Source organism: Mesoplodon densirostris, chromosome 16 (genome assembly GCF_025265405.1).
Source record: "Mesoplodon densirostris isolate mMesDen1 chromosome 16, mMesDen1 primary haplotype, whole genome shotgun sequence".
NCBI classification, from domain to species: Eukaryota; Metazoa; Chordata; class Mammalia; order Artiodactyla; family Ziphiidae; genus Mesoplodon; species Mesoplodon densirostris.
Window position 1 is genome coordinate 13,666,861 of NC_082676.1, and position 12,995 is coordinate 13,679,855.

At 48.7% G+C, this 12,995-nt stretch overlaps 1 protein-coding gene across 3 annotated transcripts in view; it reads left to right on the plus strand.

The window, feature by feature from the left end:
* The window catches only part of SULF2 (sulfatase 2), a 142,060-nt gene that overhangs the window by 20,906 nt on the left and 108,159 nt on the right, over nucleotides 1–12,995 (plus strand). For all 3 annotated transcript variants that reach the window (XM_060079043.1, XM_060079041.1, XM_060079040.1), the window contains exon 2: nucleotides 9,895–10,170. In XM_060079043.1, coding sequence (XP_059935026.1) covers nucleotides 9,996–10,170 — 175 coding nt within the window. In that variant the 5' untranslated portion in view covers nucleotides 9,895–9,995. The remainder of the gene's footprint in view (nucleotides 1–9,894; nucleotides 10,171–12,995) is intronic.

Consider the following 12,995-nt stretch of genomic DNA (forward strand, 5'->3'; position numbering starts at 1 on the left):
GATAAGGCAGAGTTGGGCCCAGGCCAAGGGTTAGCAGCCGTGTCATCAGATCTCTCTATAGACGGAGGCAGATGGTGCCTGGGAAGCCACCTGGGTCAACACTCTGCCCCCAGCTTGCTCTGCCAGTTGGGCTCATTCGGTCACAAGTGACAGAGAAAGCAACTCCAAGTGACCTAAGAGAAAAGGAGAATTTGATTCATATCCTTAAAGAGGCAAAGTATGAGAAAGGGACCTGAAAGAAAATATCTCACAGCAGTTGAAGGACATGGAAGAATCTACAGGGGCCTGAAACAAAGAACCCAGAAGTAAATTTTCCTCCTTCAGGCTTAGCTGGATACAGGTCTCGAATGTTGGCAAAACCCAAGTACGTTCCATCTCGAAGCTCTTCTGTGTGTTGGCTTCACTCCAACTCCGTATGAGGCAAAATGACGTCAGAGTCTTCCCTCATCCTCATGGTGGACTGACATGGACCGAGTTAGCCAGCTGGAAAGAGGAGGCTCCTCTTTCTAGTTGGACCAAAGTGCCTGGATTACTCTGATTGGCCAGTCACTGAGGCAGGGGGATTGGAAGGCTCTGATTGGCTTAGGTCTGCATGCCGTGGCCCAGTCTCGGAGCTCGGAAGCCAGGGCCTAATTTGAACCTTATGGACCAATAACTGGGAGAAGAGGATCCCCAAAGGAAAACTGAGTGCTGTTACAGAAAGGAGGGTGGCCCAAACTCAACAAGTAACACTAACCAACATTTATCAGGCACTTACTGTATACAGCTCTGTTCTAAGGACTTCACAGACATTAAGCCAATTCATCCTCGCAACTCTGTAAGTGCTATTATTGGCCCCACTTCGCAGATAAAGACACTGAGGCCGAAAGAGTTTAAATTACTTGCGCACAAGCTAGTAAGTAGTGGAGCCGAGACTCGAACCCAGGCTTTCTGTTTCTAGTTCCCATCCCCACCCCTTCTCCAGCCTGTTCCCTGCTGCATTTCCCCCCAGCACTTAGCAGTCTATCTGTGTGCCTTCTCCACTCTCTTTGTCAGCTCCGTGAGAACAGGGATTTGTCTGCTTTTTTTTTTTTTCCTCACTGATCATGATACGGTACCTGGTACATAGCATCTACTCAGATATTTGAATGTGTGAATTATATGGTCGTGCACTTGACATGCAAAGAAAGCATTGTGATACTCAGCTTCCCAAGACTTCAAATGTATCGTTTCTAAACTTTGTCTGAGCTCTAACTATAATCCATGACCCCATTCTAAGAGTTCACTCGTGGTTTACTATTACTTCCAATCCTGTTTTCTGACCCTTCTCACCTTTAGCAGGAGTCTTTCAACTCCAGCTTCTTATATGTTGACCCTTTAGAATGTCAGCTCCATGAGGGCAGGTACTTTTTTTTTTCACTGTTTTATCTACAGTGCCAAGAACTATGCCTGGCACATAGCAAGCCTTCAAGAATTTCTTGTCTCATGAATAGTTAGGCAGGCAACTAGATTCCTAGGTTCTTCTCTTTATGCCCTAATTTCCTTTCCAGATCCTGAGCACTTGTCTTGAAACCTGACCTCTCTCTCCAACCTCTAAGGACCCCTCTCTCATCCCCTGTCCTGCTGGCTTGGTCCTCTGCCTCCAGCTGAAATTCCAAGAACAGGCACAGAGAGCCACCTGATGCCCTTGGACTTGGGTAACAGAGACAGGGAGAGTCTGTGGACTGTAGGTTCCAGGAGCGCCTGTCCTTTCTTTGACAGCCCTGGAGAGGAAGAGAGAGGCTGGCAAAACCTGTTGGCCAGGAAGAAAAGGAGATACCAGGGGAGTGTAAGGTTTAACAGATGTGCATGTGTCATCCTCTGTCTAGACAGCTTCTAGGCTTGTGAGGTTCGGGACCACACATTTCCACTCCTCCACTCTGCTTGCTACTTGCTAAAGCTATTTCCCCCGCCCGAGGCACTCTGTCCTCCAACCCTTCTTCAGAGCCCACCCATATCCTGTGGATTTTTCAGAACTTTGTTCCTCTTAGGCTTCTCAAACTTTTCTCTGTAAGGACTCCTCCACGCAGCCCTCCCTGAATGCCCGCAGACCAGCGGTTCCCCCCTTTTGCTTCCTGTTCGTACCACACACTTAACCTCAGCCGCTTGTATCATTTCTCAGTTTCCAAGTAGGCATGGGAGTCAAGAGAGGACTCGTGGGATCAGAATATCTGGGTGCACATCTCGGGCATGCTATCCGCTTGCTTTATCAGTATAGATGCCCTGCAGGAAACAGATGGCGCCTCCAACAAAGATAGGAGCAGAGTGTAAGAAAATGAATAGTACAGATCTCTCGGGCTGGGAACAGTGGGGAGCACTTGCTGGAACCTGGCAAGGGCCACCCCCAGGAGCTGTGGCCTTCAGTAGAGCAATAAAGGGATGTGGTCGGTTCCTAGCAACTGGGCAGAGAAGGCACCTGGAAAGTACCCAGGCCGCTCTGTCTTCCCATTACTGCCTTCCCTGGGCAGTGTCTCCTTGAGCCAAATCCAGCCAGGAGCCAGAGAGCACAGAGCCCATGGATGTGGTCCATCCAAGCGACGATATTCAGCACCCAAGCAGCGCAACCTTGGGGAAATTCTCGAACCCCCCCATGCCTCAGCTTCCTCACCCACAAATGGAGCATCCTAACTCACCGTGTTGTTGTAGGGTGACCTGAGTTGACACAGGAAAAGTGCTTAGAATTTAGAAAAGTGCCCAGGGTCCGTGATAAGCACATCATATAAATTTTAGTTATTTCTTCATTAGTCTTGTAGGGTATTAACTGTGTTGGTCTGGGCATTTCCTGTCGCAAATGACAACCCCAATTCAGATTAGCTTCAGCAACAAAGGGCACTTGTTTGAGCCTGTAACTGGCTACAAGGTGGAACTTGCTTCAGTCCAGTGTCAGGAGCATCCTCTCTCAGGGGCCAATTGGTAGCTGGGCTGGGCTTACCCCTTCCCAGTACCCACCCAACTGTTTCTTACTTCTCTCTCATTGGCCAGACTTGGGTCACATGTCTGTCTCTGGGCCAATCACTGGAGCTAGAGAGATGAGATGTGCTGATTGGCTACACTTGGGTCACATGCTCTGTCCTGCACTCACACTGCAGGTAAGCAGAAGAAAAGGAGGTGTCAGTGCCTCCAAGCAGGGCTGGAGTACGAGTACTGTTACCAGGAGAGAGAAAATTCTTTGCCAAGTCAGTAGTATTGTCAATGTCTTCTATGTCCGAAGCACTGTTTTAGGTGTTGGGATACAGATGTGAACAAAGCTGACAAAAATCCATACCCTCAGATTATGAACTGACTTTCTAGTGGGGGAGACCAACAAAGAAACAAGTAAATATCTAGCTGTCAGAGGTGGCAGGTGCTACTGGGGAGGAAAGAGATTTCCGTTTTAACGTGCAAAGGTGAAATTTGAGCAAAGACCTGAAGGAGGTGACAAAAGGGCCGTGAAGAGATCTGGATGAAGGCTCCAGGCAGAGGGAACAGCACGTGCAAAGGCCCTGGGGTGAAGACATGCCTGGCATGTGCAAGGAGCAGCACAGACACCATGTGGCCAGAGCCAAGTGGGCAAGGGGGAAAGTGGAAGGTGACGAGGTCAGGAAGGGATGGGCAGGCTGCGTAGGGTCTTGTAGGTCCTTTGGAGGATTTGGAGGTTTTTATTCGGCATTAGATGGGAGCCCTTCAGGACTTTTCAGTAGAGGAAGACAGACTCTTACTTTTGTTTTAACAGGATCCTTCTGCCTGCTTGATAGAAGGAGGTGAAGGTAGAAGCAGGGAAATCAATTAGGAGGCTGTTATAATCCAGGCAGGATTATCCTATTACCTAACCCTATGACACAGTAGGCCCTAAATACATATTTGTAAAGTAAATGAAGGAAGACATAAGTGGTCTGGCTCTCGAGACCACCTAGGAAGGTCCACAGGTCTGGTGCAGGGGCTCTGGCCCCAGCACAGGGCATCTTCACACCCCACAATTTCCTTTCTTCTCACCTCCCAGGGAACTTCTCCCATCTGATCAATGCCTTGTTCTGACCACTTCTTCCTCTCCCACTCTCTCTCCCTGGGCTGCCTGATCACTCCCAAACTCCTCTCAGCTACTCTTGTTGGATTTGGGGCTCCTCAGAGGAAGACAGCCATCTGGATCTCTCTGGACAGGCCTGGGTGAGGTCCCAGGCGTTTTCCCAAAACTGTGGTGCACAGTCAGCCTGAGACCCACTCCTCTCTGCAGGTCAGATAAATCCAGAAGCAGGAGTGATGTTTCTGAATGCTCAGGTTCCTAGGCATTTCCAGTGATGTCTTTCTGGGCTGGGAGGGCTTTGCCAAGGTCTGTGAGAAAGACACAGGGCGAAGAGAGGTGCGGGATGGACCTTTCATCAAGCTGGTGGGAGTAAGTGGTGGTGTCCGCAGGATGGACAGAGCATCGCTCAGCTAGCGCTGCACCGATTCACCAGATACTTTCTCGGTTCAGCCACCTTGAATCTTTACTAAGAAGGAGGAAAATGGAGGCAGAATCCCTTGTGTCATTTTTAATTGATTTCTCCATCATACAGAGAGGTGCTGGCACAAGTCCAGGGAAAGTGGGAGCTGGGGGAATTCAACAAAAATCGACCTACTGATGACTTGAGCTGATGAAATAATTAGCTCCTATTATTCTTCAGTCTCTGGTCATGGAGATTTGACTTCCATCCAGAGGAGCAGCATCCTGGCTGAAGGGTTACAGCTGCCTGGGAATAGAGGGAAGCATTGCTAAGAAGACCAACATGGGTGCCAGGAAGAGTCCAGTCAACCATATCCCCCAGCTCCACCCACGATCTGGCCCGGCCCCCCCGTACCTCCGCATCACAGGCCCAGAGCCAAAAAGGCCCTCCAAGGGCACCTGGCCTCCTACTGTTTCCGAGGCAAATGAGGAAACTGAGGTTGGGAGACTCTTAAGAACTTACCTGGAGATCTGCTTCCAGGAGGTTCTGGTTGAGCAGCTGGCTCAAGCCAGAGTGGGTTTGAACCCAGTCTCTGCCCCTTATTTGCCCATGTGATCATGGGAAAGTGCTTTTAATTCTCTGTGGCTCGGCTTCCTCATCCATAAAATGGGTATAATATCGATGGGTGGATATGCGGATTAGACAAGTTGATATATCAATACATAAAATGCTTAGAGCAGGGACTGGAGCGTTGCAGGGCCTCAATAAGCATTTGCTGTTACTATTTCTGGTATAAGACAGTTGCTGTTTGTAGGGCATCTGTCAGAAATTCGCTATTATTTTATCACTCGATGTCTATCTGAAGGAACATGAATGTATATATTTTTTTTATTTAACTGTAGTTGGTTTACAATTTTGTGTTAGTTTCAGGTGTACAGCTTCGGATTCTTTTCCATTATAGGTTATTACAAGATACTGAATATAGTTCCCTGTACTATACAGTAAATCCTTGTTGTTTATCTACTTTATATATAGTGATGTGCATCTGTTAATTGTATACTCCTAATTTATCCCTCGCCCCTCCCCTTTTCCCTTGGGTACCCATAAGTTTTCTGTCTGTGAGTCTATTTCTGTTTTGTAAATGAGTTCATTTGTATCCGTTTTTTAGGTTCCACATGTGCTATCATATGATATTTGCCTTTCTCTTTCTGACTTACTTCACTTAGTGTGATAATCTCTAGGTCCATCCATGTTGCTGCAAATGGCAATGTTTCATTCCTTTTTATGGCTGAGTAGTACTCCATTGTATTTATATTCCAAATCTTCTTTATCCATTCATCTGTGATGGACATTTAGGTTGTTTCCATGGCTTGGCTATTGTAAACAGTGCTGCAGTGAACATTGGGGTGCATGTATCTTTTTGAATTAGAGTTTTCATCTTTTCCAGATATATGCCCGGGAGTGGGATTGCTGGGTCATATGGTAGCTCTATTTTCGTTTTTTTAAGGAAACTCTATACTGTTCACCAATTTACATTCCCACCAACAGTGTAGGAGGATTCTGTTTTCTCCACACCCTCTCCAGCATTTATTATTTGTCGAATTTTGATGATGGCCATTCTGACCAGTGTGAGGTGATACCTCATTGTAGTTTTGATTTGCATTTCTCTAATAATTAGTGATGTGGAGCATCTTTTCATGTGCTTATTGGCCATCGGTTTGTCTTCTTTAGAGAAATGTCTATTTAGGTCTTCTGCCTATTTTCCGATTGGGAAGTTTGTTTTATGAATGGGCTGGCTGGAGTGTCAGTCAAGCTCACGGTTTCAGTTGCAAAGCACAAAGCATCCCAGTGTGTTTCCCGAGGTAGGGAGACATGGACTGATAAACAACATGATTCAAGGATCCCCCCGCCATGATTTGGTATAATTCAGGGACCCATTAGAGTCTAGGGCATGTCTCCTTTTCAACCCTCTCAAGCATCCCATTACCTCCAGCAGAAAGTCTGTGGATGGTGCTAATGTGCCTCGTTGCCTTTCAACACCTGCTAATTTCCCTTAAACAGAGAGACAGTGCACGTATGAGAGCTGCCAGCCCAGAGCTCAGCTTAGAGCCTTAAATGTGAACTAGAAGCTTTTAGACGGATGGAGTAACACAGTTTCTGCTCTGTTTGACTTTATTTGTGTGATTAGTTCTACAGGAAAGGGACGCTGCTTTTCCATTTATTCTTGGATAGAAAGTCGTCTTTTTCAAAACCATGTGTTTCGTCTTTTTCAAAACCATGTGTTTATGTCTTTATTTTTAAATGAGGCTATTTAAAGGAGCATGTGAACCAAATGATAGCGGAAGGGTTGTGCAGAGCCGGCAGAAATTGGGGCTATGGCCCCTGAATATGAGAACCTGGGAAACATGAGTTCAGTGGTGAGAGGCCCTCACCAAGCTGTCAGGGAGAAAAGAGGTCAAACACTGTCCCTGCTGTTTTCTCTCCAGGTGACCTTAGGACAGTGATTATGCCTCAGTTGTTCTCAGTTTTGTTTTGTTTTTTAAATTAATTTATTTGTTTGCTTTTATTTTTGGCTGCGTTGGGTCTTTGTTGCTGCGCCTGGGCTTTCTCTAGTTGCGGTGAGTGGGGACTACTCTAAATTACTGTGCGAGGGCTTCTCATTGTGGTGGCTTCTCTTGTGGAGCACTGGCTCTAGGCACGCGGGCTTCAGTAGTTGTGACACGCAGGCTCAGTAGTTGTGGCTCACGGGCTCTAGAGCACAGGCTCAGTAGTTGTGGTGCACGGGCTGAGTTGCTCCGCAGCATGTGGGATCTTCCCGGGCCGGGGCTCGAACCCGTGTCCCCTGCATTGGCAGGCAGATTCTTAACCACTGCACCAGCAGGGAAGCCCTGTCCTCAGTTTTTAAATGGGGATAATAGTAGTACCTGTGTGAGAGGGTTGTTGGGGAGATTGACGGAGATGCTACGGAGTGCCTGACACGGGACCCAGCTGCAGTGGTGCTGATAATAATCTAATAATGGTTTTCACTGTGAATGATGTGTTCCAGTCAGTACACACCATGTGCCAGGCTCTGGACTCAGCATTCTGCCTTAACTCATTTAATCCTTCATGTCCATTTTATAGATGGGGAAACCGAGGCATAGAAGGGTTGAGTTACTTGCCTAGGGACACCCAGCAAGTAACTTTAAAGTCCGTGAGTTAAGTATCATATAACATGAGCACAAAGCAGCTGCCCAACACATGTCACTGCAGCCACCCTGGCTATTACAAGATGTGGGATTTAGCAGGTGAGGAGATGGAGGTGGAAGTCGATACTTGTCCGCTGGTCCCGTGAAAGTCACAGTTCCCAGGTCAGCTCCCCGATAGTGTGGCCTTCATCTTATCTCTCTGCACAGATGTCCTTTCAGAGGCCCCTGGGGTGGGAAGCCCTGTGTGGAGCTTGCTCTCTATTCTCAGCCTTCTCTCACTCTGTAGAACACAGAGAACCTCACCAAAATCTCCATTTCTTTATTTATCTGAATATTTATTTGGCACTGTTCTGTGCCAGGCATGGTACTAGGTGCTGGGGGCAGAGCCGTGAGCAATGCAAAGCCAGCCTCTGCCCTCGTGGAGCTGACTCTCCCATGGGAAGAACTGGGCAATAAATAAAATAATTGCAGGTATAGTAGGGACTATGAGGGAAATAAAACAGGTTATAAAACACAGAGAGTGCCTGGGGCGGGGGCACCACCTCAGATAGGGCAGTCAGGGCAGGCCTCTCCAAGGAGGCGACATTTGTGCCAAGACCTGGCAGAGGAGAAGGAGCCCATCAAACAGAATCTGGGGAAACATTCTTTCAGGTTTAAGGAAGAGGAAGTGCAAAGGCCCTGGGGCAGGAACAAGCCTGACTTGTCTAAGTGACAGAAAGAAGCCGCGGGCCTGAGAGCAATTGAGAGGACCAGGGAGAGGTGGGCAGGGGTCGGATCACACCCACCCTGTAGGGCTTGGTGGGGAGTCTGCATTTTGTACCCCAAGCCATGAGAAGCCAGGGGAGGGTCTGAGCAGGTGAATGACAGGGCTGGGACTCAGGTGAGCTGAGTGCCTTGCACCTGTCCACCCGGAGTGGGTGCCCCTTCAAACCTGTGCCCTGAGCGCCTCCCTGGTCTCACCTAGTCCAGGCCCTTTGAGTTGTATGTTTGGATTTGAATTTTAGAAAGATCCTGTTGGCTGCCCCCGGGGGGCATGGAGGGTGGGGGCAGGGGAGGAAGTGGGAGACCTCTTAGACGGCTGGTGCTGTCCCTGGGAGAGGTGATACAGGCAGCACATCCCCCTGTGCGGAACCTGGGGTCCATGATGAGTCCCCTGAGCTGTGGCTTGGGGTGGGGTGGGGTTCCCCATGACAGCAGGGGCAAATGGAGTCGTGCAAGGTCACGGGAACGGTGACTCAGCCCGACTCCAATGACCTTGGTTTCCTCCCAACACGTCTGCTTGCTTGCTCTTTCTTTCCTTTTAGACAAATGAGACCAAAAGTCTATATCTGGACAGGACTTGAAGGCTCATTTCCTCAGGAAGTAGAAAAATGACCGCAAAGGGCAGAGTGGGATCTGAGACCCGCCTGAGCCAGGATTAGCTGGCCCGCCGCCCCTCCCCTACCTTTGCTTGTGACCCCATCTGACCCGGGGTCAAGGGGGTGACCAAGGTTGCAGCGGAATGTGACAATTCTTCTCCGTCAGCTTTTTAGCTCTCAGTTTCCTCTGTTGTCATTTTGTTTATTTTGCAACGTAAAACCAATATGAATAACTTGCCCAGTTACAGGATCTGTTGACGGGGGGGACCTTTGCGAACATTCCCGTTGGATTGAGTTCTTATAACAGTCATGTATCCCCATTTTATTCATGGGGATACTGAGGTTCCTCACTGGCTTATCGATGGGGAGACCCAGCTGGTGAGTGACGGAGCCAGGACTGAAACACAGAGTTGTCCAGCCCAAAGCATCAGCCCGCCTCGTCCAGACCCCTCCCCGAATCGCACGCTACCTGAGAGCTGGGGCTCCGTCCACTCACCTCTGCATCCTCCATGGTGCTGGCAGAGAACAGATGACCAGAAATGTCTGCTCCTCCAGACTGGGCTTTTTCCTTTCCTTTCACTGGGAGGCGATTTGTCTTGCATTGGTTGGATGGTTCAGAGACGGGCTGACTACCTGAGTTGGGACTTGGGCTGCCACCAGCGCATCCAGAGGATCGCTGGCTCCAAGAGAGGAATTCTGTCTGCAGAAGTAGTCTCTGAAGTTTTTCCTGCCAGTCTGTTCTCTGAGCCAGTTGCAAATACTTTTCTTGTAACTTTAGCCCAATTGGGTTTTTGTTCTGCTGTAGCTGTCCCTGATCAAAGAAACTCTCACTGTCACTGCCAGAAGGCATCGTAGAAATCATTATGCAAGTCTGAGCAGTTGGGCAGCCTTTACAAAAAGATTGACCTGATTCTTTTCCTCTTACTTTAGATCTGTGAGTAGAGAGGGAGGAAAGAAAAGAAGCAAGTCCACAAAACACAACTCCAGACTCCTGCATCCTGCCAGAAGCAAGGGATCAGTGGAAACGTAAAATGGCACCCCCTGGTGTCCTGCTTTGCCTGCTCTCTGCAACTGTCTTCTCTCTCCTGGATGGAAGTGTGGCGTTCCTGTCCCACCACCGCCTGAAAGGCAGGTTTCAGAGGGACCGCAGAAACATCCGTCCCAACATCATCCTGGTGCTGACGGACGACCAGGATGTGGAGCTCGGTAAGACCCTGGCCGCTGGCAGGCGGTATCTACCAAGCTCACCATGCTGGGTCTCAGGATCCTGATGCAGGATGCTCGGGTAGACCCTGCAGGGTTTATGTCCAGTCGATTGAACCAAGTCCTGGGGTGGTCCCACACGCGTGAATGCGCAGCTGGGTCCTCGAGGTTAGGGGTCTCCAACCTTTTTCTAATGCGGGACCATTCCTAGATTCCTCCAGAGTCTTAAGGAGAAGAGATGTTAAGACCAATTCATTATTTCTGTCCAATTTCTATTGAGAACCTACTACATTCCAGGCAATATTCTAGGGCCTGGAACTTCAGTAATGAGTCAGGCAGGCACAGTCTCTACTCTCATGGAATGAGGGAGACAGATAATGAGAATCATTGCTAGTTCACATGGAAGATAATTTCAAGAAGGGAGAAATGCTCTGGGGTAACTGAAGAGGGTGCTGGATGCGGGGGAGGATGGTCAGAGCTATTTTGGATTAGTTATCAGGGAGGGCCCCTCTTAGGAGGTGATATTTGAGCTGACGCTGAACATAAAGAAGAAACCAGCGTGTGTGTGTGTGTGTGTGTGTGTGTGTGTGTGTGTGTGTGTGTGTGTGTGCGCGCGCGCGCGCACGTGCCCCTGCTCCACCAATCTTAACAGGTTTGGGTGGGCTCAGCCTTCCTTGGTGGCATGTACGGGCAGGGAAGGTGGGCCCTGTTGCTAGTGACCCGACTCAGTTCACAGATGTGGTGCTTCAGGAGGGTGAGGGCAGCCGCCTCTCGTCCTGAGCTGCTTCCCCTCTTAGTGCTGTTGGCTCCAGGGAGAGCGGGTGAGGACAGGGGCCCTTGCCAAGACATAGTTCCTTTACACGGATGGCGAGCAGGAAGAGGGCACCATCCCTTTATCGCCCACACAGGGTCCTCCCTGAGCCGTATCCTTGCTTCACTGTGTAAACCATCCCGGACTTCTCCCCGTCCCTGCTAAGCAAGGCCCTGGGCTCCTCCACCCAGCTGGGCGTCTTCATTTACATGAGGCATTTCTCACCACATTTTCATTCGCCTGAGAAGAAGTCCCCATAAATGAGGCCACCAGGAAGGAGGCCCCCAGAGTCAATCTCAGCTGGACCTTCTGTTCCCCGGCGTCAAACTCTCCCTATATTTCCAGCTTACCTTTGGGGGTCTCTCTCAATGTCAGTCTTCTTCCTCCTTTTCTTGTCTTCTCCCCCTTTGAATTCACTGATTTTACTGGTTCCATTTCTCCACATTAAACCCTACACAGCACTGCCTTAGAGATGCATCTAGGGGGGCGAGCCACAAATGCAACTCACATCAGTAATTCTAAATCTTCTATACTTTATTAAAAAGTAAAAAGAAACGGGGGAAATTAATTTTAAAGACATATTTTGCTGAACCCAATATATCCAAATTATTGTCACCTTAACATGTAATCAATATAAAAAATCATTAATGAGATAGTTTACATTTTTTATATTGCTTTTGAAATCTGGCATGTACTTTACACTTAGAGGACATCTCAGGACCAGCTACCTTTCAAGTGCTCAGTAACCATTTATAGCTACTGTACTGGACAGCATACAAGCCCCTCTGCATTTTCCTTCTCCTATAAGTTAGATTTCCCTTCTCATCATCAATGATGATGATAGACATACTACTGGGTATTGTGAAGATCTGGGGAAAAGCCTTCCAAGCAGAGGGAACAGCGTGTGCAAAGGCCCTGAGGCAGGACCAAGGAGACAGATGTGGCTGGAGCCTGAGGAAGGGTCATAGCATGACCCTGGAGAGAAGGAAGGGAGCCAGATCTTGGAGGTTCTCGTGGGTTGTGGTAAGGAGTGCCAGTAGTTGACCAGGTGAGCGGTGGGCCTTTAGCCTCTGTCCACTATTGAAGGGCAACTGACTGTTGGTCGCAACAAATTTAAAGGTTTACTGGAAAAGCCTTTGCAGCCAAACATAAGATTGTGGTGAAGATCCAACTGCAAGTCTGCACCCTTTTCGGATCCATTATTAAAAATACGAATCAGTCTTTTAAGCACCAAGTAAAGGTGATTTCTATACATCCAAGCCATTTCTTATAATGATTTGTATTAATGATCACATGTATAGATGTTTCTCAGGGAATTTATCTGTGCAAAAAGAATTTGCAGCCAGGAAGCAATCAAAGCCCAGGGCTTTTATTGACAGTTTGACACATATGATACCTATCTCACAGGCAGCATTTAGAATGAGCCACATTCGACAGCCATGGGGAGCCTACAGAAAGTGTCCATAGGACTGTGAGTTTTGTTTCTGGCAGAATTTTGCAAACAGTGCCCACAGGCAGCACCTGACCTCAGGGCACCTTGGTCTTGCCTCATGGGACCCCTCAAGCTGTTTCCATTGTAGTTCTTCCTGGGACCGCCCCCCCCACCGGACATTTATTCATGCATTCATCAGATATTGATTAAGCATCTACTCTATGCAGCTCACTGTGCTGGGAGCGGGATGACTGGGGAAGGATCCCTCCAGCTGGAGAGAACAGGAAAGGCAAAGACAGTTAGAAATGAGCTTGGTGGGTCGGGACAGAAAGAATGCCCGTGAGCCAGGTGGAGAGACCCAGGGTATAAGTGGAGAGAGATGAGGCCAGGTCGTGCGGGACCTTGCGGCCATGGTGAGGGTTTTGAGTTTGATTCTTAGTGAAACAGACATGAGTGCAAATGGGCCTTGAGCAAAGGAGGGGCTGTGACCTGACTTAGGTTCCAGTAGGATCCCTCTGGCTGTTATGTTGAAATAAATGACATTAGGAGGACAGGACCATAACGGGGCAGGCGAGGATGGAAGCT